The following is a 26530-nucleotide window of genomic DNA, read 5'->3' on the forward strand; positions in this document are numbered from 1 at the left end:
GTGCAACCACTGCTTCTGTCTAGTTCTAGAACATTTTCATCACCCCGAAAGGAAACCCATTACCTTCTCCCCCATCCCATGGCAACCACTGATTTGCTTTCCGTCTCTTTGTCTTTACCTATTCTGGACACTTCATACAAACAGAATCGTACCGTACGTGACCTTCCGTGTCTGGCTTCTTTCACACAGCACAGTGTTTTTGACGGTCATCCGCGTGGTGGTGGTATTATTGCTGCATTCCTTCATGCAGGATATTCCACTGCATGGAATGTTCCACAGTTTGTTTATCAACACATAGCTCTTTCCTGAAATTATCTCAGCCAATTCCTTCTTAGCTCTAGGACTTCAGTTTCCCCAGTTGAATCACCTTGAGGTCTTGCTGCTGGATTGCAGGTCCTGCTTCCTGGGTGGGTAGGTCTCATGAGCCCGCAAGTCTCAGACAACACTGAGCCTCCTGCTTGGGAGCGTGGCCCTGTCCAGATCAAGAGTCTGCTGCCTGGGGAGCTGGGCCAGCCTTCCCAGCCTCCCAACCCAGCCACCCCTCTGACGCCCACAGAGTACAAGGCCACCTATGCCCGAAACCGCTCCATCCGCTCAGTGGCCATCGAGGTGGATGGTGAGGTGCACCACATAGGCCTGGATGACTCGTCCCAGCCCCACAACCTTACCAAGCGGCACTGGCCAGGGGCCCCCGAGGACCAAGAGGACAAGGACGGCGGGGACTTCAGTGGCACTGGAGGCCTTCCGGGCTACTCAGCCCCCAACCCCATTAAAGTCACACATCGGTGAGAGTCCAGGCAGGGGTCAGGGGTAAAAGGGATCACGCTGGGCCTTGGCAGGGGTTCCCACCCCTATCGGGCCCCTGGCTGGGCCCCCTTCACCCCCTCACAGCCACACACAATCCCTTCTCTCGAGCAGGTGCTACATCCTAGAGAACGACACAGTCCAGTGTGACCTGGACCTGTACAAGTCCCTGCAGGCCTGGAAGGACCACAAACTGCACATCGACCACGAGGTGACAGGAGTCTGGGCAGGGAGGGAGCAGTTTCCTACCACCACGAGCTCGGCAGGGCCACCAGCCACCCTGGGAGGGCAGGAAGGCCAGGCCCGGGGAGAGAGGCCCCTAGAATCCTCAACCCAGGGCCAGGAGCATTCGTCCTGGCGTTGAACAGCCAGCTTCCCCACAGCAGGCTGCCGGAGGAAGGACAGCACAGTCACGTCCTGCCCCTTTCTGATTTATGAGACGTTAACACCACATTTAGGCCTCTCAGCAAGCCTGGGGGGAAACGTTTAAGTCCTCAGTGGGCTCCACTGATTCTCGGGCAGGACTGCAGGAGATGACACTCAGTTCCTTCGCCGGAGCCTGGTTACTTCAGCAGGTGCCCCTCAGCACCCACAAGTGTGGGCAGTGGTCGTGGGGCCTGGGGGATGCAGGCTCTGCTGCTGAGCACAAACAAGGCAGGCCCGGGGGCACCACCACCCATCCCGTCTCACCCAGCCCACCCTCCAGAGTCTCATGGCCTCCTCTCCCGCTCCCTCCCTCAGATCGAAACCCTGCAGAACAAAATTAAGAACCTGAGGGAAGTCCGAGGTCACCTGAAGAAAAAGCGGCCAGAAGAATGTGACTGTCACAAAATCAGGTGAGGAGGAAGCACAGGGACCGCAGGAAGGGAAGGCCCCCCAGTGCTCCTGCAGGACCACTCCGGGGACACAGCATCCCCTCTGTGACTCCTTTCGTTATTTTCATATCCCTGTCTCCTCCCTCGGGGTGAAAAAAACATCAGTAATAGTTCACATCCCCGTTGTCAGCACTGGGCACACAGCCCCAGCGGTCAGGTGGCCGGCCAGACACCAGATTCACGCACTGGCAGAGGCAGGCTCTTGATACGTGGAGCTGTTCCCAGGCGGAGAAAGCGTGTCTGCTCACCACCGTTTCGAGAATAGCCCACGTGGCCCGAGGTCCACGTTACCAGCTCAGGGAACTCCTGGCCCAAGGATCTGAACTCGAGAGCAGCAGTGTCGACTAGAACTGCTGCGATGATGCAAATGGGCTGTATGTGTGCTGTCCAATTTGGTGGCCATCGAGTGGCTGCTGAGCACGAGAAAAATGGCCAGTGTAACTGAGGCAGTGAATTTGTAGTTTAATTGAAATTGAAATAGCCACAGGTGGCTAGTGGCTATTGTACTGGAGAGCGCAACTGTGGGCTCTCTGGTAACCTTCCCAGATAGGGCTTCCCAATGTGGCTTCCACCAGGGCTGGCCCTGACTAGACATGAAGTGTGGGCAACCAACCTGGAGACACTGAGGCTGAAGCCACACGGAGCCAGGCCCGGCTTCCAGTCCTGGCAAACCTCCATCTTCCCCGGCCTTCTAAGCCTGGCCTGAGGCCTTCAGCCAGGGGCTCCCAGCTCACACGGGGAGAGATGAGCCTGCCAGCCAGGCCAGAGCTGCCGCCCGGGGAGAGCACCCTCCCAGCACTGCCCCAGAAAAGGGGGTGGGGTCCCGGGGAACCGCAGTCGGCACCCACCCACGCGAGCTGCCCTGTAAGCAGCTCCTGAGACCGGGGTTGGGGTGTCTTCCAGTTACCACACCCAGCACAAAGGCCAGCTCAAGCACAGAGCCTCCCGTCTGCACCCTTTCAGGTAAGGGCAGTTCAGGCCCCAGGGGCCACAGAGGCCAGAGGCCAGAGGCCCCGTGAGGAGGCTGCCCTCCCTTAAGCCAAAACAAACAGAAAGAGATCCTGGCCTTTCCCTGGGCAGTCGCGGCCGCCTTGAAGGTCTGAGCCCCAGATCAACACTGAGCAGGCTCCGGGTGCCCCCCTGAGGCTGGAGGAGGTTACTGCAACCCCACCAAGGTGGGCAGGACACAGGCCCCAGGAAAGGGGTGTCACAGCAGGGTCCACGCAGCCTCCTAATTCTCTCCAGCTCGGAGCTGCCCAGGGGCTGAAGTGGGCTACAGACAGAGGAGACTCCCCCTGGACCAGCAGCGGGACCTGGGCAAAGGTCCTTCCCTCCGGGACCCTCTGTGGCTGTGCCCGCAGCTCTCTGGGCAGGAAGGGCAGCGGTTCAGGGTCGTGGTCCCTAGGAGGTCCAGGGTGGGGGCCCGCGGGAGGTGTGAGGGGTGTGGCCCTGTGTGCCCATAGGAAGGGTCTGCAGGAGAAGGACAAGGTGTGGCTGCTGCGGGAGCAGAAGCGCAAGAAGAAACTCCGCAAGCTGCTCAAGCGACTGCAGAACAACGACACGTGCAGCATGCCGGGCCTCACGTGCTTCACCCATGACAACCAGCACTGGCAGACGGCGCCGCTCTGGACCCGTGAGCCGCCCCGGGGCAGGCGTGGGCGGGGGGGCTTCTCCGGGGCCTGTGCTTCCTCACCAGGCCCTGGGGTCCTTCAGGAGCAGGTTCCCCAACAATCAGGGGTCGACAAGGGCTCCCAACAGGAACTGGCCCGGGGGTGTCCCAGACAGGTGCTCCTGCGGGCACACTCGGCATGCTCTCTCTTCCCTTGGCAGTGGGGCCCTTCTGTGCCTGCACCAGTGCCAACAACAACACGTACTGGTGCATGAGGACAATCAATGAGACCCACAATTTCCTCTTCTGTGAATTTGCAACCGGCTTTCTGGAGTATTTTGATCTCAACACAGACCCCTACCAGGTACAGACAACACAGCTGGAGAAATGGGGCATGGGATACAGGGTGCTGCCAGTTAAGCCCTCCTAGGGAAGTGACATATTTTCCAAGTCCCACTGAGTCCCTAAGATAGTAGAAGTGAGTTGTGAAGCCACCAAGAATGTGGGGACTCGATGTGCAGTCAGCCCTCTCTGTCTCCATCTCCCTGCGTCTGTCATCTAGACATTGGACGGCTTCTTCCTTCTAACTTGGCACCTGGCAACGTTAAAGCAGGGCTTTGTGGGAACTTCTGAAGACTCGTAGACTTCTAGAGCTTCAGGGGTCCTTAGGGTCAGGCCTGCACACCCCGGGGCCTACAAGGACCAGCAGATAACAGGACAATGGCTAACATTCATGCCGCACTTACTGCGTGCTTCCATGTATTAAATCTGAACACACACACGTGACTGAAGCAGCCCAGAACATGTAAGACGAAAAGGAGCCACAGTCTCTGGGGAGTGGAACGTGCGTGTCCCTTCTAAAACAGACAGTCACTACTGGGCTTCAGCACTAGAACTTTTCAGTAGTGTGGCCTTGGTGTTGTCCAATCTTCAATGTTTCGAGAAAAGCCTGAAATCAGTTTTTCACATGAAATCTCATGTTTAAATGCCAGCAAGTCCACTGTCCTGTTTTGCTGTGTTTTCATCACCATACAGGCTGCCAGTCTTTCTCCTTAGGTGGGTCACCCCATATTTTACAAAGGGGGGCGGCAGAGCATGTAGGTCAGTCAGTCACCGGTAGCTCCCAGACTGGGCAAGGACCCAGGTCACTTACCCACCCCTTCACCAAATGGCGGCTTTCCAACCAAGAGGAACTGAGGGGCCGTGAACAGAGGCCGCTTTAAAACACAGGGCTTGGAAGGGCTGCTTTCCAAGCGTGGTCAATTTCCTGACCAGTGGCTCCCGGCGTTCAATGTTAAGTACACAGGGGTGGTTTTCATTCTCGTGAGGAGAGAACCTGGTGGGGTGAGAGACAAAAGGTGGTCCTCACTGTTCCAGACTCTAACTCTTACAGAAGTAGAGGTCACCACCCCACAGCACCTTCAACTCCCAGCCTGCCTGAAATAACTCCCCTGGTTGGTAGAAGGGCTGGGGTCCCTGCACTCCCCTCGATGATACCCTGCCTTTCTTCCGACCAGCTGATGAATGCCGTTAACACACTGGACAGGGATGTCCTTAATCAGCTCCACGTGCAGCTCATGGAGCTGAGGAGCTGCAAGGGTTACAAGCAGTGTAACCCACGGACTCGAAACATGGACCTGGGTGAGTAGGCGCCCCGACGTGGAGCCAGCAGAGCAGGGTTACCACAGGAAGGAATTTGGGAGGTCAGGTCTAGTCCCAAGAGTGAACCTGGAATCACCAGGGGTCGGTGAATTCTCACTAGTGGCTGAAATAACACTTTCCCAACATCCACCAAGCAAGTGCGACGTTTATCGTCATAAGTGCCATCGCTTCCTAATCACTGCGTGCCAGTCACTGTGCTAGGGTCGTATACACGTTAACTGATCATCCTTATGACAACCCTTTGAGGCGAATCTGCTTGTCCTGCTTTCACGGAGGAGTAAAGTGACCGGGTCAGCTGACTCCAAAGCCCACGCGCTTGGTCACACTGCCATATCCTCTAGGACACTGCCAGGAGCCAAGACACAGGACCTCCCCACCGCCCCGCCTCTCAGGGCCCCTGGGTTTCTGTCCTTTAGCTTAAGTGTCCATGCCCGTATCTGCCTCCCCCACCACGACCAGGTCAGTGTTGAGTGGATGCACCGGGGTCCTCACACTGATATGGTGACACTCATGGGTAAGCGATCTACAAGGCTACTCAGGAGTCTTAGGGAAAGCCCCCCTCATAACTCAGCCCACTATCTGCCTAGGGAACACCATCAACCTCATGGGTTTGTGACCAAAAGCCTCAAGTGTTTAAAAAAAGAAAAAAAGGCAATTATAAAGTTGGTCATTGCTTGTGCCATTTTTGCCCTAAATTACCTGTTTCTGTTGTGTTCATTTCTCTCTCATTTAGGACTTAAAGATGGAGGAAGCTATGAACAATACAGGTATTTGGTTTTGTTTTCAAAGCCTGCGCACGGCCCCAGATTGTGGCCGTCCTTTAGTCTAACCTCTGTGAGGGTGCACGTGTCAGGTGGACACTGCCCTTTATGGGTCGGCCTGGGGCCTGGATCACCCACCAGTGATGGGCGTCACCTAAGAGGCCTTCTTTGTCGGGTTCTTGGGGGTGGCTTTCTCTCTTCTGGTGATGGCTAACACTCGTTCTCCTCTGACACTTGAAAACTTAGGCAGTATCAGCGTCGCAAGTGGCCAGAAGTGAAGAGACCTTCTTCCAAATCACTGTGAGTTGAGGAACCAGTTTACAAACAGAGATCTGGTCTGACTTTCTTTGTTTTGCCAAGGCTCTTCTGTGTGCATACCATTTCTTATGTATTACTCTCATTTGCTCCCATAACGAGAGGGGAAGCAGAAGTTTTTCCTGTAAAATAACATACTTGAATACATTTCATGTTTCAGATTAATTCCTTGTCTAACACACTGTTGTTCTCTATATAACAACCTGTGCTTGGTAAACTCAAGGTACTCCTTAGAGGCTGAGAAGCATTTAAATATTCTAGTTGCCAGACATCTTGAAGGCTGTGGCTGCAGAAGTGCTACCTGCTCCATAAAGGCAGCAGCAGGGTGGCCTCATTAAGTGGTTTCCAAAATGTCCATGCTACAAACTCTCTCTCCAGTGCCAAGAGAGGCTGGCAGGGAGCTAAGAAGACTGTGGCAACCTGGACAGGTCACCTCTAGTCTAAAGGGAACAGCATGAATGGGATGCAACGTGAATCCTTTAATTCATCGGGAAAATCCTAAAACGCAGATGGCGTGACAATTTTTTGGTAACCCTGGCAACTAAACTGACATTAAGTTACCATGCAGGCAAGCAAAGCCCCTTGGTAAGCTGCCATTTGCAAACTCTAGTCTACTCATGTCTTTATATGCATATAATCTATGTGGCTTTAACAGGACAATAATAATGGGCCAGCTGAGCATTTCTTTGGTGCTCCCAGAATTCAAGCACATAATCTATACATCTCACATTCTCCTTAGCCACTATTTTATCCAGATCTTTAAATGCCATCTTTGCCAGCCACTGAGTGTGTAAGCCAGCAACTGAAAATCTAGATGAGTAGGTGGCAGTAAGCCCTTTCTGAGAGACCTAGAAATAGTCCCTTCTCAGCAGCCACAATCCTTGAAGCAAAGCTTACTTAGCTGCAAGAGTGATTAAGAAATCCATAGGCAGCATAATCAAATACTAAGAGGAGTTTGCTTTGTTCTACAGGGGACAACTGTGGGAAGGCTGGGAAGGTTAAGAAGCACGAGATGGACCTCCAAAAACAGAGGCATCATCTGACTGTACAGACGACGAAAAACCACGTATGATTTCCAGCAGACCTATGCTGTTGGCCAGGAGGCCTGAGAGAGACAGAACCGGCCTTCAGTCAACATGGCAAATTCCAGAAGAGACCCGTCAGGAGTAATGACACTTCAGGAAGTCCACTTTTGCCCCTGCTTTTGCTTTGGATTATACCTCACCAGCTGCACAAAATGCATTTTCATATCAGAAAGTCACCACTAACCCTCTCTGAGAGGCTCACAAGGGAAAAAGAACAGAGAGAGAGATTTTTCTTGGAAATTTCCCCCAAGGGTGAAAGTCACTGGAATTTTTTTTAAATCATAGGAGGGAACAACTGTTTTAAATCCTCTTCTTCTTTTGGTTCATCACAAAGAAGGAACTAAGAAGCAGGACAGAGGCGACCTGTAGATGCTGGAAATGGTGCTCCGAGTTCAACAACAAGTCAGTAGCACAACAGTGATGACATTTCTCCAGCACTGTAACCCTGGCTGCCTCTGAACAAACTGACTTCACTGTACATACGTGACTCTTTCCATGTAACCACCGTACGAACTTTTAGGGGAATCTGACTAATAAGAAAACCCAGTTTTCAGGAGTGGTGGTGTCAATAAACGCTCTGTGGCCAGAGTGAAGGAAAACCCCTTGCAGTTGTGGACATTTCTGTTCCTGACCAGATATCGTTTCTCCCAGTATTCCTTTGTTATTTGTCCCAGAACTGTTTTTTAAAGTACTGAAAAGAAATGAAGTTGATGTACGTCCCAAGTTTTAATGAAACTGTATTTGTAAAGAAATTTTGTAGTCTAAGTATTGTCATACAGTGTCCAAAACCCCAGCCAATGACCAGCAGTTGGTATGAGGTAACCTTTGACATTTTTTAAAAGGCCATTCTTGGGAGTTTTTTGGTGTGTTTGGTTTTCTTAAAAAAAGCATTCAAGATATTAGCAGTCAACACGTTTTTGGAAGGAGACGCCTTGGGTTTAGAGGGATTTTTAAAGGGGAAAAGATGGTTATAAATCAGTGACTAAGATACGTCAGGGACCTCACAGGTAAGTTTCACATTACACTGGCTTTAGAATCTCACTTTTACAAAATCATAATCAACTGCAAAGCAGTTCACCTTAACCAATCCTTCTTTGTGTGCCAGGTAGTCTAACCTGGTAAAGGTAGGTGTCAGAATGCTAGAATGGAAGAAGTAGGAGGAACCTCAGCTATCACCTAGCCCAACCCATTTCCCATTTAACAGATGATGGAGACAATCTCTAAGCACTCACCTTTTATAACAACAGCTCCATGCTTTTCAAGATTTCTTTTAACCTCACAGAAACTGCTATCATTATTTGAAATAGGATTGCATACCTTCTTTTTAACCCTTAATCCAATAGAGATTTAAAAAGAAAAAAGCAAGCTCTTGGGCTTCAATTTTAAATAGAAACCTTTATTTACAATGACATCCAAAATGATCAGCAAAGCAGTCACAGCTTACCACCCAACCATCTCGCAAGTTATCCCATGTGTTTTGGATTCTATGCGGTGTAAAGAATGATTTGTATTTTTTAAAAGCAACATTTAATGTAAACTTGATTGAAACTGAATTCATTCTCAATACTGTAAGTCAATTCCTGAGAATTTAAATATTGCTCTCAGAATGACATTTCCGTCTTCTTCAAAATTCTATATATTGGAGAGAGAGAGAGAAGGAAAGAAGAGAAGACGCTGCTCATTATTGAACAGTTTGCTTTGGAGCTGAACAACAGCTCGTGCTCCTCTGCAGCAGGGGAAACTGCATCTATCCTAGAGGTTTTATTCCTATCACTTTCCCACTTGTGAACAAAACTCATGGCTTCTGCAAATAAAAAGGGAACTGGACAGGCATGTGGGTAACTGGCAATCCATTCTGTTTGCTTTCCATCTGCATTTGTCTCTGGATCAAAGAACTTCTAGGACAGCAAGCTAATTATGTTCTGTAGCAACCCACCCCTGTACACCCCCAACTCACCTTCGATAGTCAATACTGATTCACTAAGCAGTCCTGTTGATTGATATTTACATCTTTCCCTCAGGATGCACAATTCAGAAAAGTGGCATCATAATATGAATGTTAACAATGAGCTTCTATTTGTTTTTTTTTAAGGAAGAAACATGTATCTCCTTTATATCATTTTGATCTTTATAAAATATATATATTTATATATTTATATATCTTTGGATTCAGCAAAAAAGTAGGTACTGGAAATATCGCACATTCTAAAAGCAAATGAAAAGATTACTTATGCTGTTCACCCAACAGATACCAAGGTTTAAAAAAGTGGTGGTGGGGTGGGGGTGGTGAGGAGAGAGAGGCAGCAAGAGTACAAAGAGAATTATCCAAAAAAGATAAAAGGGCAATAAAGGTAAAAACAACAAATTATCTCAAAGACTGCATCTATTAAAAGAAAATCAAAATCTTAAGTTTGCACCAATAAAATGAACAAGTAGAAAATATAAAAACTTATAATAAACTTCATTTTTTTTCCCATATAAAAAGGGGGTGCTGCCTGCCAGTTAGCCTGGAGTCAGGACTGAGGGAAAGAATCACAAAACTTTAATTTTTTTTTGTTTTGTTTTCAATTACTTTTTAAAAGTCAAGAAAGGTAAGAGCACCATTCTGTTTCTCCCCACGCACACATGACTTAAACAAGAAAGGTTCAGATACACCGACACAACTGTGTCTAAAAAGACAGAGACTCTTGCTCCGCTATGCCTCTGTCTCAAGGATATGTCATCTGAAAAATATAGGCCACTATGCTGGAAGTTGATGGATTTACAATCTTAGATCTGTTTTTAACCAGACGGGGCGGGGGGGGGGGGGGGGCGTCAAACTCAAATCCACTGCAAGTCAAAGAAATTAAATGATCTTACCTTTAGAGACACCTCGAAAGACTGGCTAAACATGTGAAATTAAAAAAAAATTAACTGGCTCTCAGTTATTGCTAGGAAATGACACCAAGGCTAGCAGAGACATTTGAAATTCACAGATATTCCAAAAAACCCATTTTCATTAGACTGTTTGAACCTAATAGAGTAAACCAGATAAAGGGAAGAAAACCTGAGGTTTTTCCCCTAATCCCACTGACCAGAACAAGTGTCAGGGAGTGGCGACGGCAGAAAAGGGTGGAGGCAGAAGTGGGAGGGAGCACCAAGGCGCTCAGTCAGACTGCAGCCTGAGTCCCACGAGCGGCTGCTCTGGAGACTGAGCTCCTAGAACAGCCACGGCACTACGCTAATTCTCAGGGAGCTCCTAGAACAGCCACGGCACTAGGCTAATTCTCAGGGAGCTCCTAGAACAGCCACGGCACTATGCTAATTCTCAGGGAGCTCCTAGGAACAGCCACGGCACTAGGCTAATTCTCAGTGACAGTGAAAACACGACACCAGCAGAACGACAGGACAGCGGAGCAGATACCAGAAACCACACATCAAGCATTCTCCTCCTGAGATCTCAATGTGGGACTCGGGTCCTAGCAACCAAAACCTTGCAGCACTCCTAAAATGGATGTAAAGACAACAAATTCAATTTTTAAAAAATACCATGAATTGCGATTAATTTATGGACTGCTTATCCAAGATTCTTTTTTAAATCGCTTGATCTTTTTAAATGCTTGATCTTTTTAAATTCTTGATATCTTTTTTTTTAAAAGTTTATTTCCTCGTATCTATTCTTTCCTGCAAAATCAACAAAGTGCTTAGTTCTGGTAAAGGAATTTAAAAAAAAATTGTTTTAAATGCCTACATCTAAACAAATGATCTCTTCAAAAAGCATTCAGATTAAGAGACTGGGAAGAGCGAGGCATCTAAGGCTGGGGAGCAAGAGCTGAGGGCGGCTGCCCCCCAGGCCACAAAATTCAGGAGGTGTCTCTTCTGTCTGTAACCTCACCACACTGAGCTTACTGAGATCAACAATGTTAAATACTTAGCTCCACAAACTCTGTAAAAACGAGTTGTTGTGCCCTACAAAAAAGGTATATACATATTTTACATAATACAATATCTTAAGGGTCATATTTACAGAAGAAAATCCATTCACAGAAACTGTGAAATTCTGGTTCAGAACGCAGCACCTGGCCTTGGGTTGTCTGCAGTTCATTCTCAAAAGCATTATTGCTCTCCATGTCGGCAAAGGGCGACACCCGCACTCTGAACAACAACCAGGAATGAGGTTCACCACGCCTCAAGACCTCAAGAATATTGCATTTATCCATTACTTTCTAAATAAAGTGCACTCAGCTGCACATTAGCATGTGAAAAATTGCTACTGCTGCAGTTAAATACTGTCATCTCGTTTTCCCTTCTGCAAAGCCATTTGACATCAAGCACAATTCCTGGAGGTGAAGTATTACAGGACATCAAGAGCAGATGAAAATTCTAGTTAGGAAAAAAGCCTAGGACAACCAAGGGTAGGGCGGAAGCGACTCAACACTATCACTAAAGGATGAGAACCCGGAAAGGCCAACGCCACGGGACAGAGGATCAACACACAGAACTGGTAACCCAGTAGTGACGAAAACACGTGAAGGCTGGGACTATGCTCTTCGTCCAAAACTGCAATAAGAGAAACCAGGCATTCTAACTGCTCTTGATTTCCCCAGCATTCTCTGGCCCACCTACATTTATTTGCAAGACTTTGGATAGCCAGGAAGAAAGAAGTGACATAGGAGTCTTGTGATCAGTAACACTCCATACCTCCAGAAGCACATCCCTAAGAGGCAGAATGCCAAAAATATTTCTCTGTTTTGAACACCATGATACAAAGAAGGAAAAAAACAGGTAGATATCGCGCTTCAGCTTAAAATCCAGTCCTGCTCAAATGACGTCACTTGGAATACCCTTGACGGAGATCAAAGCTGGTTCTTTCTTCAAAGCTGGGTGCCTAGATCAATGATCTTTACCCCAGATAATCCTAGTGCAGTGTCATTTGTACAGTGATTTCCTTAGAGGTCTTGGTGTAGAGATGTCAGCAGTATTTCTGTTAGCAACCAGAAGAAACATGAGTAAAACATACGCTTTGCACAACAAAAAGAATCCTATGTCTATACTGATGGCTTGCAACATGGCTCTGACTGATTGATTCAGATTCCTTAGATCCCATATTACCAAAAGTATCTAATGGCCCAATGCCTTCAAACCAAAAGTTTTTTCAATGACTATATATTTAAGTTACACATTCAAGTTAAAAATTTACCTAACACCTTTAGATTACAGTTGGGGGACAACTTTTTGAGAAAGGTCAAGAATAGATCCTGTACCTGATCAGGGCCCATGGGCACGCCCGACAGAGGCAGGGAGTTCATGGTCATCTGTCCCATGGGACCGCTGCTGCCATTCATGTGCACCATGCCATACGCCGCAGGAGTCCCCTGCTGGGCAAACTGCTGCTGGGAAAAGGAGCTGTAAAGAAAGTGTGAAATCACCTCCTGGGTCGTTTTAGTAACCCAGGATATGCACACAGAGACTATCACAATTTAGTCAAATGTCGCTGTACTTAAGCAGAGAACATGAGAGAGAAAACTCCCTGATAGCCTGCCTTCTACTTTTCACAGCTGTCTGTACTCAACACCTCATGGATGTGTGCACTGGAGGAAGGATTCTCAAAATGGATGAGCCAAATAACATTTTCTAATATGAACCCAGATTTTTTTGATCTCTCCATCCAAACAGGCTTGACTAAAAAATGCAGAGATTAATTTCCTGAACTTCTGGCACTAGAATGTGAATGACTTTGGAAGTCCCTGTTCTTTACCTGTTCCTGGCCAGGTTTCCTGATGGCCAGCCCTTCATTTCTGAGGACTGATACATGGGTGCAGTCTGAGGGTGCTGCATCATGGGATTCTGGGAGGGACCCATTCTTGATGACATCATTGCGCTGGGCGGACTAGACACTCGACCAAAGGCTGGATCTGACTGTTGTCCCATCCCTTTAAAAAAGAAAGAAGAAAAAGAAAAAAATCACAATGCTCAAATGCTGCCTCCTTAGAATATCAGCTTTCTATGTTCTTTTTTTTAAATTTTATTTATTTATTTTTTTCCCCCAAAGCCCTGGCAGATAGTTGTATGTCATAGCTGCACATCTTTCTAGTTGCTGTATGTGGGACGCAGCCTCAGCATGGCCAGAGAAGCGGTGCGTCGGTGCGCGCCCGGGATCCGAACCCGGGCCGCCAGCAGCAGAGCGCGCGCACTTAACCGCTAAGCCACAGGGCCGGCCCTCTATGTTCTTTTCTAAATGGCAGGGGAAGGTGATAGTGTGAGATATCAAGTGCTACACGATGCTGCCTGCCAGTTATTCGTGCCTCTCACCAAGATGACAACTAGAGGAACGAGCTTACTACAGAAGCACGCTGTCTAGGTCACTTGAAGGGTTGTCGTATCAATGAGCTTTCTGTACAAAAAGGACTCCAGATCACACTACTCACATCACTCTGTCCCTCTTTCGAGGGCAGAAGAGCTACTGCCCCTGGCTGGCAGGGATGCATCCTAAAATGTAATCTCTCCAGTAGATACCTCCACCCCCAATCCCACCATGTTCCTGGAACCTCTCAAAGGCTGGCCTGAAGAGGGATATGCATTATCATGATTAATAATCTGTCCAAGACACCAAGAAAAAGAACTCAAAAGCCCACATAGTGCATTCCTCTCACTGACTTGATCAAGCATTCAGGGCTTATAGAGTTCCCTCTACTGGGACATACGCAGCAGAGGGGGAAACCTGGGAGTTTCTTCCAAATTAAGATGTGGGGAGCTGAAAAAACAAGACCTGAAAAAAAATACTCAACTATGATAGAACAACTACCTCAATTACAATTACCTGTGCACTGCAGGAGACATTTTAGTTTAGTTATTTTTAATTAATTTCATTTTTCTTGTGAAATAACAAGAGGGAGTAAATAGTATTTTTGTTTTCAATATGCAACAGATCTAGTGAATCTTATGTCCTAGTAATGTTCTTTGGGGAAAACATTCTCACTGTCAGGTTTACCATAATTTGGTGGATAGGGGAACTGCTGGGGTGGCGCTTGTGGCATCATAGGCCCTGTCAAAACCCCATCCATGCTGGGGGAAGCAGTCACGTTAGGGGGCGGGCTGAAGGCCTGGGCTTGCTGCTGCTGCTGCTGCTGCTGCTGCTGCTGCTGCTGCTGCTGCTGCTGCATCATCATCGCCACCCTCTGCTGTCGGAAGTGATGACTCAGCAGCTCCCTGCTGCGCTGGGTGACCATCTGGGCATTAAGAAAACCCTGCTAATACCCAAGAAAGAATGCAATTATACACATACAGCAAGAACCAGCCAATTTCATACATACAGCACCCCGACAATACATTAGGTATCAGAGAGAAAAATCACCCAATGCCTTTCTTTTTTCTGTGTGAGGAAGATCAGCCCTGAGCTAACATCTGATGCCAATCCTTCTCATTTTGCTGAGGAAGACTGGTCCTGGGCTAACATCTGTGCCCATCTTCCTCTACTTTATATGGGATGCCGCCACAGCATGGCTTGACAAGCAGTGCGTCGGTGCACGCTGCGGATCCGAACCTGTGAACCCGGGGCCACCACAGCGGAGTGCACAGACTTAACCGCTGTGCCACCGGGCCAGCCCCCCTAATGCCTTTCTTTATCATTACAAAAAAGGAAAAATGAACAATTCTCATTCTGGTAATGGCTTTCTGGCTTATGGGGGGGGGGGGGGGGTGGCGCACGGGCTGCAGAACAGGGACCTGAAAATTATTTGGGGCTAGGAGACAAAAGCAGACAAGTTGTCAAGCTTTAACATAGTCAGAAACATTCCTCAAAGTGAGAGACCATTTAGGGGTAGAATTAGAGGACAAACTTTTCAGAAACTATGAAATAAAACTACAAGAAGAAAAAGAGCAGGAATGGGGTAGGGGGGCAGGCAGCGGGGTTTGAAACAAGAAGGAAACCAAAGAAAAAGATGGAGTCATACTCAGAAAAGCAGAAAGCCACCTCACAAGGTCTTATAGTCTCTTAAAACCTTCTGAAAGAAGGGGTGGAGGGTGAGGAGAAGCTTTCTGGGGGTTAAGGAGGGGACATGATCAGAGCACTGGATACAGAAGCTGACTGGGCTCTACCAGCTGGGAGAGGTCATCTCCAAAAAGCAAACTTCTATTATCTTTTTGGAGGGCATCCTAGTTTGGCTTACACAGGATGTCTGATTATCAAGAAAATGCAGATATCAGTACCTCCAAGTAGGGCTAAGACAGTGAAAACTGGGCATTTCAGTGTTTGTTCTTTTAACAATAATTATGAACGATATTTCCAACCACAGTAAAGGGTTTTCGTGTAGTCATCATCTGCCTCGTGCACATTAAGAAAATACCTTAATACAGTCTTCACCTGGGGCTGGAGGTAGAGAAAACTTTAATGTCATCCCTCCCACCTTGGGAAACAGGTCATCTCAGAAGTTATCACTGAGAGTAGGATTATGTATTATTTATTTTCTTCTTTATACTTCTAATAATTTCAAATTTTACCTAGTGAGCATGTGATTTCATAATCCAGGAACAGAGAAATGTTTACAGATTTATTATTTTAAATTCCTAAAAAGTAAGTGATAGCTGTTTTCACAACACAGCAATTGATCACAAAGGGAATTAATTTAAAAAACACAAATCAGTGGTTTTAATAAAAGGACCTCTCCTCCTCTGATTCTTCCTAGTCACCAGCAGAAGAGAAGAATGGAAAAGGAACTGTGATGGGACCAGGGGATGGTTTCTTACACAAGAAATGTGGAATTACTTTATTTGTTTAACAAACATTTACTGAGAGCCAACCATAGGCCAGGCCCTGTGCTGAGCACACGGCAGGGAACATGGAGACTTGCTCTTCTCACCTGGGAGTTTACCTGGGGCTGCATCATGGGCCTCATCACCGCCGCACCACCAGCAGTGGGGTTTTCCATTTTCATTTCAAGTGCCTGACGGCTCTGATTCAAAAACTGAGGAGAGACAAGTTGGTTAGGATGCAAGGGGAGCGTGTTAATGTGCCCCAAATAGCCCTCCAAATCCTCAGCACCACCCAGCAAGGAAGGTCAAGATGGCATCTCCAAACCCATTAACCTGGTTAAATCACAGCTAAGCTGAACGGATACACTTTCACACTTCAAGAAAGTTCATGCTGCAAAGTCCTTGGCTAGCATATGATGCTTTATTGTCTGGCATCAGGAGGAAAAGTAAAAGTGCAATTTTACAGCTTAAAGAATATCTTCAAAGGACTGGAGGAAATCAAAGGATTTATAAAGTCAGATTTTCTCTGGGATTATTTTGGCCATTAGGGAAATAGCTGTAACTTGATCAGAGTAACACTGAATAAGCCACCTATTCTGTTGCCTTTTCCTATGCAACTTTTAGTGGAAAGAAATGGTAGAAAGTAAAATGATACCATGAACACATTAACACAGCTTTCCAGAAGAGTTTCTGGCTTGCTGGATTCTAAACTCGCTCACTCTTCTGCTTACATGGTTCAGTTCTGCCACATTTAATAACTCAGCACAGCTAAGACACAATATAAATAATTATATTTTAAAAGATTTGTTGGGGATTATGAAAACAATGAAAAAAATAGAAGTCTTACCTTAGAATATTAAGAGAGTTCAAGTTTTATAAAACATCTAGAAAGCAGAGGTTCCATAAAAAGAATGCTCAAATCAATAAGGTTTCAATACTTGGTTATTAATATTAAGGACTTTGTAAAAAATAGAAGTTATCTACCTCTAAGACTACGAAGTCATCAAGAAAGATTTTTCTCTTCTGCCCCAAGAGCAATCCTCTCTGACTTCTATTTTTTAACCTGTACAATAGAATATCCTTATAGAAAGGTATCCAGCTCTAGCAGGACCACTCCCTAATAAAGAACCACCTGTACAAATAAAATGTTAGACCAAAGTGAAAACAAAAGGAATCTGTTTAGTTGACGAGGAATACAGAACCAGTGGCAAGAGCTCTGAAGAACACAGTCTGACAATAAATTAGAGAAGAGCAGGCCAAGGGAAAGCCACTTTGGGCCAAGGCAGAGCATGAGGCTGGTTACCTGCTGGCCCTGTAGCCTCTGCTGAAGCTGCATTCTGAGTTGCTTGGGGGTGTTTGTCCGGGGTCTCATGAGGTTGGCCCTTGGGTGCATTCCTTGGAGAGGAAAACTGCCTTGCTGGTTCATCTGATTCATCATAGAGTTAAAAGATGGTGATTGTCCCTGAAGATTAAAGCCCCCTTGCATTGGAGGCCCCTGTGCCGGATATGTCTGCCCATATAACGCTGCCTTCTGATCCATCATTACTGCCGCCTCTTGACCTTGAAAAGCATCCTGTTTGGGCTCCAAAGCTTGTCCCTTAAACATCAAACACATAAATGAACAGTGAAGTCGAAGTCATCTGAGAAAGCAACAGAAATCAAATGCTCTAAAGGTGAAAAATAAAAGTCAATATATGTGAACAATGACGCTGCAGAATTTCAAAAGCAAAATCAAGTTCATTGTCTGAAGTTCCATGAGAACACAGACCACGCCCCATCTTTTCACAGCTGTGTCCTCGTACCTAGCACAAGGTCTCACACAGATAGACACTCATATTTTCTGAGCCAAATATCTACAAAGCATTGAGTACCAGAAGAAACACTATTTGTTTCAGACCAGATTTCTGTACCAACATGGACCTCCCATGCCAAGTATAAAATAAATCAATTAAAATCATTGTGATCAATGAATTCTCATGTTATCTGTACAATTTTTTTTTTTTTTTTGGTGAGGAACATTAGCCCTGAGCTAACATCCAATGCCAATCGTCCTCTTTTTGCTAAGGAAGATGGACCCTGGGCTAACATCTGTGCCCATCTTCCTCTACTTTATATGGGATGCCACCACAGTATGGCTTGACAAGCGGTGCATCGGTGCACGCCCGGGATCCGAACCTGCGAACCCCGGGCCGCCGAAGCGGAGCATGTGCACTTAACCCCTGTGCCACCGGGCCAGCCCCTAAAGAATGTTTTTGAAGGAGCCAAGAGGTGATTTTGGTAGAGACAGGTAAATCAAGAAAAGTGATACTCCCTGACATGTATATGCCAGTTGAACAAAACCTAAAGGTGGTCATCCACTACTATTTGTACATGGTGAGGGGGACCACATTCATTCAACAAGTATTTAAGTGCCTGTCACGTGCCAGTCATCACTTCTCCACATGCTAAGAATGTATACAAAATAATGTCCAAGGGGTGACGGAAAAAGTAGTAAAAATAAATATTCTGAAGGAGGGAAGAGCCTGTCATGCTAAGACGAGAGGGTGTGGGTCAGGTACTGCACCCACCTTTATCTTCTTATCCATGGCACAGAACGCCAAGTGTGCAGTCAACAGCCGGGTCAACTCTCGCCTTAAAGCATACTTCACCCCACTGTGACTGTGACACCACTCTCAATGTTCTCCCACCTCAATGACTTCTCCTTGGAAGAAGGTTAAGAGTTCACCAGGATTCAGTCCTAGGCCACACCTTCTTTTCTCGCACTACATTTCTACTTTGATGTTCTCACCCACTAGTGACAACTGCCAAATTTTTGTCTCTAGCTCAAATGTCTCTGAACTCTAATTCTGCTTATGCAAATGTCTACTTAACATCTTTACCTGGATGTCTCAGGTATCTCAAACTTAACATGTAGAAAACAGAAGTCATGATCCCCAAAAGCCCCTCCCTGAGAAAAACCTGATTCTCCTCCAGTCTTCCCTATATGGCAATACATGGCAACACCATTCACCCAGAACTAAAAGCTAGCAATCTAGATTCTTCACATTCTCCCTTTCCAAGTGTGCGCATGCATGCACGTGCACACACGGTCCACCAAGTCCGATCCGTTTTTCTTCCATGACACATTGTGTATCCCTCCTTTCTTTCCATTCCATGGCCACGACCCTCCCAAGACACTTCTTGGACTCTTGCAGTAACTGGCAACTGTGCCTCTACTTTGCCCATCATACCAATGCCCTTCTCCAGACAGCAATGAGACACCTTTAGAAAGTAAATCACACCTTAAGTTTAAACACGACAGACTGATTGCACATGTTCACCTCCTTTCTCTTGCTAACCCTACTAAACTAACAGCAAAGACTTAAAATTAGTATTTAACCACAAAACAATGAGAATAAGGAAGGCAACCAGATCCAATATTTCGAAAGGTATCTGGAAGACAGAAAGTGAAGAGAGGAGTAACCAACTCTACAGAGCAGAGAAACTGAGACCTATCTGCCTGCAGAGGGAAACACACAAGAATCAAGCAATGAGAGACTCCACTGGCGACGGCAGAGGGTCAGGCAGAGTGCTCACACAGGGGTTGGTTAGGAGTCTGAGTACAGAGCAGGGGAGCAACTACCTCCCTGCCCTCAGCCTGCTCCCCAATTCCATAGACTCAAGTGGCTGTACTCCCCCGAAGGAGTACCTACTCCCCCAAGGGCCTTGGTTAGGGACACCAAGTGCAGCAGAGGGCATGAACAGGGCAGAGGCTGAAAACAGGAAATCTTGTCTATATTTATAATTTCTAATAAAATTTTATATAATTTTATATCTTAACACTATGTGATCATCAACTTGCCTCCCCACCCAAGCTCCAAAAATGCAACCAGGTAATAAAAAATTGCCAGGCAAAAAGCGGGGGACTCCTCTCCAGAAAAGCTGTACTGAGGGGGGTGAGGGGACACGACTCCACATGCTGCAATTGGGGAAGTCCTGAAATAAAAAGGCCAGCCCCAGTCTCCCCACCCCCACCCTGCCCATCACTTCCAGTGAAGAAAACTGATCTTGCTTTTTAATACATTGTTCTTAAATATATATAGTCAAGGATCACCAGATATTTGGTGATGAAAGCTTCCAACACGAAAGTGACTCAAACAGATAAAAAGTAACTTAAAGAAAAATAGAGAAGATAAGAAAACACAGAATCACTATAACACTCACATCAACAGACATCCCAGAAAGAAAGATCAGAAAAACAGATAAAATTATTAAAGAAATGGTACAAGAAAATGCCCCCAAACCAAAGGGGATATCAGTGCATCTAATATTCAGCAGAATGAATGAAACAACACCCATGCCAAGACGGGGCACCACGAAATTTCAGAGAGAAGTTCCCGAACAATTCCAACGAGAATAAATGGGTCACACACAAAAGAACAGGAACCAGACTGGAATCTGAGTCAGCGGCAACACTGGATGCCAGAAAACTATGGAACAATTCTCTCAAAATTCTAAGAGGAAATTATTTTCAACCTAGAACTTAATACACAGCCAAACACGGGGGAAGGATGGAATGAAGATATTTTCAGACACATAATGACCAAAACATTATACCTCATGCAGTAGGGCCGGAGAAGTTAACAGCAATTGTGTTTCAGCAAAACAAAGATGTAAATCAAGAAAGAAAACAGCCTGGGGTTCAGGACACTGAGGATCCAACATAGGAGAAGAGGGACAATGACTGACTTCTAGACCTGCCTCACAGGACAGAGTAAAACAGAGGGGCAGAGAACTCAAGAGGGAGGGAACGAACTGATGGATTATCCAGTGTGTCTAAACACATGGAGAAAAAAACTAAGAGAAATTTTATAGTTCTGTTGAAGTATCTGGGGAGAACTAGCAGTTAAGTGTAGAAAACAAAGCAAATAGAAAGAGAAGGCAATTAACTCCAAACAAACAAACCAAAAACAAAAACCTATACAAACTATACCTGGCCCAGCAATGAGCCAAAATAATGTAAGTACTTACTGACCACCTATTTAACAACAAAAGACATAATTACACTGGGCGTACAGAGAAAGCACGTGCCCGTGTGTATGCAGTGGGTATGGGTATGATTGTGCACATTGGAGGAAGAGAGGGTAAATACAGATCAACAATTTCTTATCCAAAATTCCAAAAAAGCTCTAAAAAAACTAACAATTTTTCATTAACACCAAATGTATGTAACAGCAAAACCTGACCTAATCTTACATGAAGCAATGCAAAATCTCTACGTATCCCACTTAGCGTGACTATTTACGTATTTTGCTGTAGACGTATTAGCATGTTTGATCACAGGCTACTGCTCAGAACTGCACCAGGGGTATTGTGGAATATATGGTAAATATGCATCATTTTACCTTTCTAAAATCCAAAAATTCCCAAATTCCAAAGCATATCTGATCCCAAGGTGCTTAGACAAGGGACTATGAATACACAGTCAACTATCATATCAGGAAATTAATAGATACAGACTGAAGTTGATAAAGAAATAGCTTCATAAGCATATTACTTAGAAATATTACCAAAACAAAGAGCTGAGTTTCACTATCTCTGAGTGGGGCAAGTGTCTACGCTTCTTCAATAAGTATATTTTCATATCATTTTATTTTTAAGTTATAAACAGGTTACTATGCTAAAAATAAAAATTAATTATAACAAAAAAGGAAAGCAGGTCTCATCACTATCCTGCTTAAAATCTTTCATGGCTTCCCAATGGAGTAGAAAAATTCCAGACTCCTTAAGATGGCTTTGTGGAACCAAAACTCTATTTACCTCTCCAATCCCTCTCTGCTCTTGCTGCCTTTCAGTCACTTACGAGAACCCCCAAACTCTTTCCCACCTAAGGACCACTGAGTTAGCTGTACCTCTTCTGGAACGTTCTTCCCCTAGCTTTTCCCATAGCTGGCTCTTTCTCATCTTTCAAGTGTCGGCTTATATGTCAACTCCCCAGAAAACATTTTCCTGACCATTCAAGTCCAGTCCCCAGTTATTCTTTATCTCATCATCTTGAATGTAAAAACACAAACATTTTTTTTTATATAATTTCATTTATTTATTTTTTTCCCCACAAAGCCCCAGTAGATAGTTGTATGTCATAGCTGCACATCCTTCTAGTTGCTGTATGTGGGACGCGGCCTCAGCATGGCCAGAGAAGCAGTGCGTCGGTGCGCGCCCGGGATCCGAACCCGGGCCGCCAGCAGCAGAGTGCGTGCACTCAACCGCTAAGCCACAGGGCCGGCCCAGAAAACACAAACATTTTTAAACTAAAGAACAAAACTACAAACAAGCCCCAACTAAAAAGAAACTGGGAAAACTATTTTGTAACATATTAGACTAGTTAATAGTCATTCTTCAAATCGCAGCTCAGACACGAGTTTTGTAGAGAAAATATTTGATCCCCCACCCTAAGAAAAGGTCCCTGTATGGTACAGTCTCATAGCATCACATGCCCTTCCTCATAACCTCTGTTACACCACGCCTACTTCTATCTGTGTGGTCCCTTGCCTGATGTTTGCCTTGCCCAGTGGGATGTGAGCTCTGGGAGCAGGAACTAATGTGTTCACTATTGCTACTCAGCTTCTAATAAAAGACTGATTCTGATACAGAAGACAAATTATTTGTTAAATGAAGGAATCAACACATAAATCAGTAACTAAACATAAAGGACTGCTGCAATCAACAAAATAAAAACCCCATCAGAAATCTATTAAAAAACACATCTAAATGGCCAAAAAACACAAAATATGTTCAGTCTTACAATCAACAAAATACAATTTAAAACAAGTATCTTTGCTGCCCATCAGACTGGAAAAGATTTAAAGGAATGATCACACTGAGTATTTGCTTTGTCACTTGCTCATCCACACTGTGTGTGTTCTTTTGTCTACATGGGCCACAGCAGCTCAGAGCTTGTGAGGGTGAGGAACTCAAATCGTCGCCCTCCACTGTGGAAAAGCAGCTCTATGATTTTTCAGGAAAACAACCTGAAAATATGTAGCAAAATCTCTAAAATATGTATCCCCTCTAGCCCAATCATCCTTTCTCTTGGACTGCATCTAAGAAAACAGACTAAGTGAACAAGATGTGAGTAATTCATAGAATTCTTTACAATAAAGAATACTTAGGAACAATTTAAATTTTCATCAGTAGAGAATTGGTTAAATAAATTGTGTTCAATATGATACTATTTGACCATTAAAATTAAAGCTGTATATATTAAACAGAAAAAGATGGCGATGATGATTTTTGTAAAGTAAAACAGGTTACAAAAGTGTTTCAGTCCACTCTTTTTTTTTTTAAGATATACTCAAAAGTTACTGATAATTTTTTGTGCCAGAATTATAGAAGATTTTTAACATTTTTTTAATACACACTTTTATGTATTAAAAGTATGTAGGCAGTTCAAGCTTCTTGGTCTCTGTGTGACCCACACATCACTCTTCAGTGATGTGTGGGTCACACAGAGCCAGGTTACACACCACTCTTCAGTGCCAGGGTCACATGTGACTGATACCCCTGGAGGTATACATCATCACTGCTCTGTTTCCCAGCCACCCATTAAAAAGTTCTGTGACAGCGTGTGCCATGTTGTAGCATAATTCCTTGTGTACACATTTGTCTCCCCAACAAGGACTAAGAAATCCCTGAGGATCTCTCCTGCTTATTGTTGAATGCACAGACCTATACAGTGCCCCCACACACAAATCCTTTAAATGAGAACAGCCAATGCAAATGTATGTTTCAAAAACACATATTTGTGAATGGCATATTCACAAATAAGGTTGCATAGGTAAAGTCAGCCCAGCCTCCATATCCACAGGTTTCACATCTGTGGACTCAACCAACCGTGGATCAAAAGGCCTACGACAGTTGCGTCTGTACAGAACATGTACAGACATTTTTCCTTGTCATTATTCCCTAAACAATGCAGTACAACAACAATTTGTATAGCATTTACATTGTATTAGGTATTATAAGTAATCTAGAGATGATTTAAACTATATAGGAGGATGTGTGGATTATACGCAAATACTACGCCATTTTATATGAGGGACTTGAGAAGGAGCAGATTTGGGTATCCCCGGGGGTCCTGGAACCAATCCCCCGTGGTTACTGAGTGACGACTGTAACTGGGAATAGGAAATGACAGTGAGATGTTCACAGACTTACCACTGCAAATGGGGTTTAACATAAAAAATGTTTGCCTCCTCAGAGTATATACTGGTTGGCTAGATAGTAGAGAGAGGTAATTATAAAAATGAGAACTATTAACATAAGTAAAAAGAAGCATTTTAAAAACTATAGTAGTTTTATCAGATCATTTCTATGCTTGCCTAAAATCTGACATCTTTATAAAATAACAGGTTGCTGAAAGTGATAACACAATTATAAAAGCATATTTTCTAAATTTAATGCTGGTATCCATGAATGTAGTGATGTAACTGAAGTAACAGGAAACACACACACAGAGGCATTCTTCTGCATGGCTTCAGGGATGTACACTCACACGCACACTTCTATACCCATGTTAATGCTACCTACTTGATTTACAAGTTCAGGGATGCCCAGAGCTCTGTCAATTTCTTCCAGGCCCGTGGCATCCGTGTTGCTCAGGAGAGTGTGCAGCTGGTCCAGCAATGCTCTTTCATCACTCTGGCCTTCTAGGTTAGAAGGTGGCCCAAGGAGATCATCTAGGGAACTCCTAAGAAGTGGCCTAAAAAGAGACTTGCAATCAATCTCAATGATGCTTTTCCTCTTGGGAAAAAAAAGTCACAGTAACCATGCACAATATTTTTAATATGCCATAATAACTCGAATACTACACGTATAATAATAAACCAACTGAGCAGCAGCAGAGAAGAGCAAATGGCATCAATTTAAATTTAAGGCCCGTCATTTGAAACCCCACCAGGCCACCTGCGACTACCCTAGCTAGACCACCAAAACGTAACTGCTAGACCTGTAGGCATTTGGGGGATAACAGAGATTGGTGGGGGAGAGGGGAGTAATGACTGGGATGGAAGAGGGTGCTGTTTTCAAGACCCTACAAGAATAGAGGTGGTAGTAGTTGCAGAAATCAACAAAAGAACAGAAAAAGGGATAGAAATGTTGAACTACCAATGAACTGAGCCTGGGAACCGCCAAGTAACTTTTTGTTATACTTGGCCCACAGAGCTCATGTACTGACAAGTATAATACAACTCCACATACCCACAGCAAGGTGCCACAGTTCTCCAACACATTAAAGGGGCATGGAGCTAGACATCTATCCTGCCTCAGAAAAATTCTGTGATGAAACTATTTGTTCTCTACTGGGTAGAGAAGTACCCAGTTAATAAACTCACGTAGTTACATCACTGTCTACTCAACAAATCAGTTCATTTTTTCTTTGCTAATTTATTGTAGAATTCAAGTTAGAATTAACATTGACAGATGGCCTCTTTCAGGCAAGTGAGTTACTGACCAAGATAAATAAAAATGAAATACAGACATAATCCACAATCTTTCTTTCACAAAAATAAAGGGCTATAGTTCACTTTCATCATCATGCCTGAAATGTTTTAAAGAATTTTAGAAAAGAATTATCCAATCCTTAAAAATGAATTCTCCAGAAAAAGCCTAAACTGAGGTTTACTGTCTGAATGTCATTTATCTTGTCAAACTGGTGCTAATTTATCCCCCTACTCATGGAGGAGGATTAGTACATTACGAGAGACAACAACCGCCTCACAGAAGAGTCTCAAGTTTGACCACAACGGTCTTGAGCACTGAACAACACAGTTCTGTCTCCTCCCTTTCCCGTGAATGCCACTGCTTGCTGCCTCAGCCTCGCTTTACACACAATTATCTGAGAAGAGCCTGGATGACAACAAAGTACTTCAATTACAGAGTTTTTCTCATTCTCTTTCAGAAAGAGAATTTGTTCCTGTGCTGTGACCCTTTTCTAGATTATCCGATGCTAACATTTTCTACAGAGTCATATAATAAAGCCCCACCTATTTTGTGTCCCATGAGGACCTTGTTCCACAGACAACATGCCATCTGGCCAGGAACCTGGCTGGGTAGACGGTGCTGCTTGGCCATAAGGACTGATCCCCATTCCCATGGGAATCTCACCAGGCCCTGAGAGATCAAAAAGAAAAGAATAAATTTTCAAGTAAGGCAATAGCAAAAATTACTCTAAAACATCTCATTTTCTTTTTTTATGAAGGGGATGCTTACGCATTTGAAGCATCTGCTGCTGCTGTTGCTGCTGCTGTGGCTGCAACATTGGTCTCGCACCTGGGATGCTATTGGAACGAAGAGGCAAGGTGGGCATTGCGGCACCCACTGCAGCTCTGGGTAAAGAAGCATTATAATCTGCTCCCGGTCTTCCCATGGAATTTGAACTCATAGGTTCCATCCTGCTGGCCTTTGAGTTTGGTAAGCCCCATTCTCCTGAAGAAGGAGTCTGATTCACAGTCACATTTCTGTTTGGTCCACCTAAAACAGGTAGAAATGATAGTGTCTTTTCCATATTATAATGAAATCCTTCTTACATAGGTACAGTCATTATAAACAGCATTGGCCTTCACAAAAAAATGCTTTGCCATCCTAATAGGGCTAGCCAACTATGAAGACATTTTGGTAGGCCACTATTGCCATGTGTTCATTACAGGGTAG

At 45.0% G+C, this 26530-nt stretch overlaps 2 protein-coding genes across 19 annotated transcripts in view; one reads left to right on the forward strand and one right to left on the reverse strand.

Moving 5' to 3' along the window:
- The window catches only part of SULF2 (sulfatase 2), a 123829-nt gene extending 115863 nt beyond the window's left edge, over positions 1-7966 (forward strand). For 5 of the 7 annotated variants that reach the window (XM_087445151.1, XM_087445153.1, XM_087445150.1 and 2 more), the window contains 10 exons: positions 557-785; positions 919-1015; positions 1546-1640; positions 2583-2642; positions 3143-3312; positions 3510-3652; positions 4806-4929; positions 5684-5717; positions 5958-6011; positions 6998-7966. In XM_087445151.1, coding sequence (XP_087301277.1) covers positions 557-785; positions 919-1015; positions 1546-1640; positions 2583-2642; positions 3143-3312; positions 3510-3652; positions 4806-4929; positions 5684-5717; positions 5958-6011; positions 6998-7028 — 1037 coding nt within the window. In that variant the 3' untranslated portion in view covers positions 7029-7966. The remainder of the gene's footprint in view (positions 1-556; positions 786-918; positions 1016-1545; positions 1641-2582; positions 2643-3142; positions 3313-3509; positions 3653-4805; positions 4930-5683; positions 5718-5957; positions 6012-6997) is intronic. The other 2 variants (XM_087445154.1, XM_087445155.1) reach the window with 2 other exon arrangements.
- A 520-nt stretch (positions 7967-8486) lies between these two features.
- Positions 8487-26530, reverse strand: part of NCOA3 (nuclear receptor coactivator 3) — a 126216-nt gene continuing 108172 nt past the window's right edge. For 4 of the 12 annotated variants that reach the window (XM_087445141.1, XM_087445137.1, XM_087445138.1 and 1 more), the window contains 9 exons: positions 26090-26350; positions 25864-25990; positions 24410-24581; positions 17145-17438; positions 15949-16053; positions 14082-14340; positions 12849-13023; positions 12355-12496; positions 8487-12074 (listed from right to left, as the gene is read on the reverse strand). In XM_087445141.1, coding sequence (XP_087301267.1) covers positions 12063-12074; positions 12355-12496; positions 12849-13023; positions 14082-14340; positions 15949-16053; positions 17145-17438; positions 24410-24581; positions 25864-25990; positions 26090-26350 — 1547 coding nt within the window. In that variant the 3' untranslated portion in view covers positions 8487-12062. Of the gene's footprint in view, positions 12075-12354; positions 12497-12848; positions 13024-14081; positions 14341-15948; positions 16054-16724; positions 16905-17144; positions 17439-24409; positions 24582-25863; positions 25991-26089; positions 26351-26530 lie in introns of those variants that run through there. The other 8 variants (XM_087445147.1, XM_087445144.1, XM_087445145.1 and 5 more) reach the window with 5 other exon arrangements.

Source organism: Ceratotherium simum, chromosome 21 (genome assembly GCF_057802395.1).
Source record: "Ceratotherium simum simum isolate JZ-2026a chromosome 21, ASM5780239v1, whole genome shotgun sequence".
Taxonomy (NCBI): domain Eukaryota; kingdom Metazoa; phylum Chordata; class Mammalia; order Perissodactyla; family Rhinocerotidae; genus Ceratotherium; species Ceratotherium simum.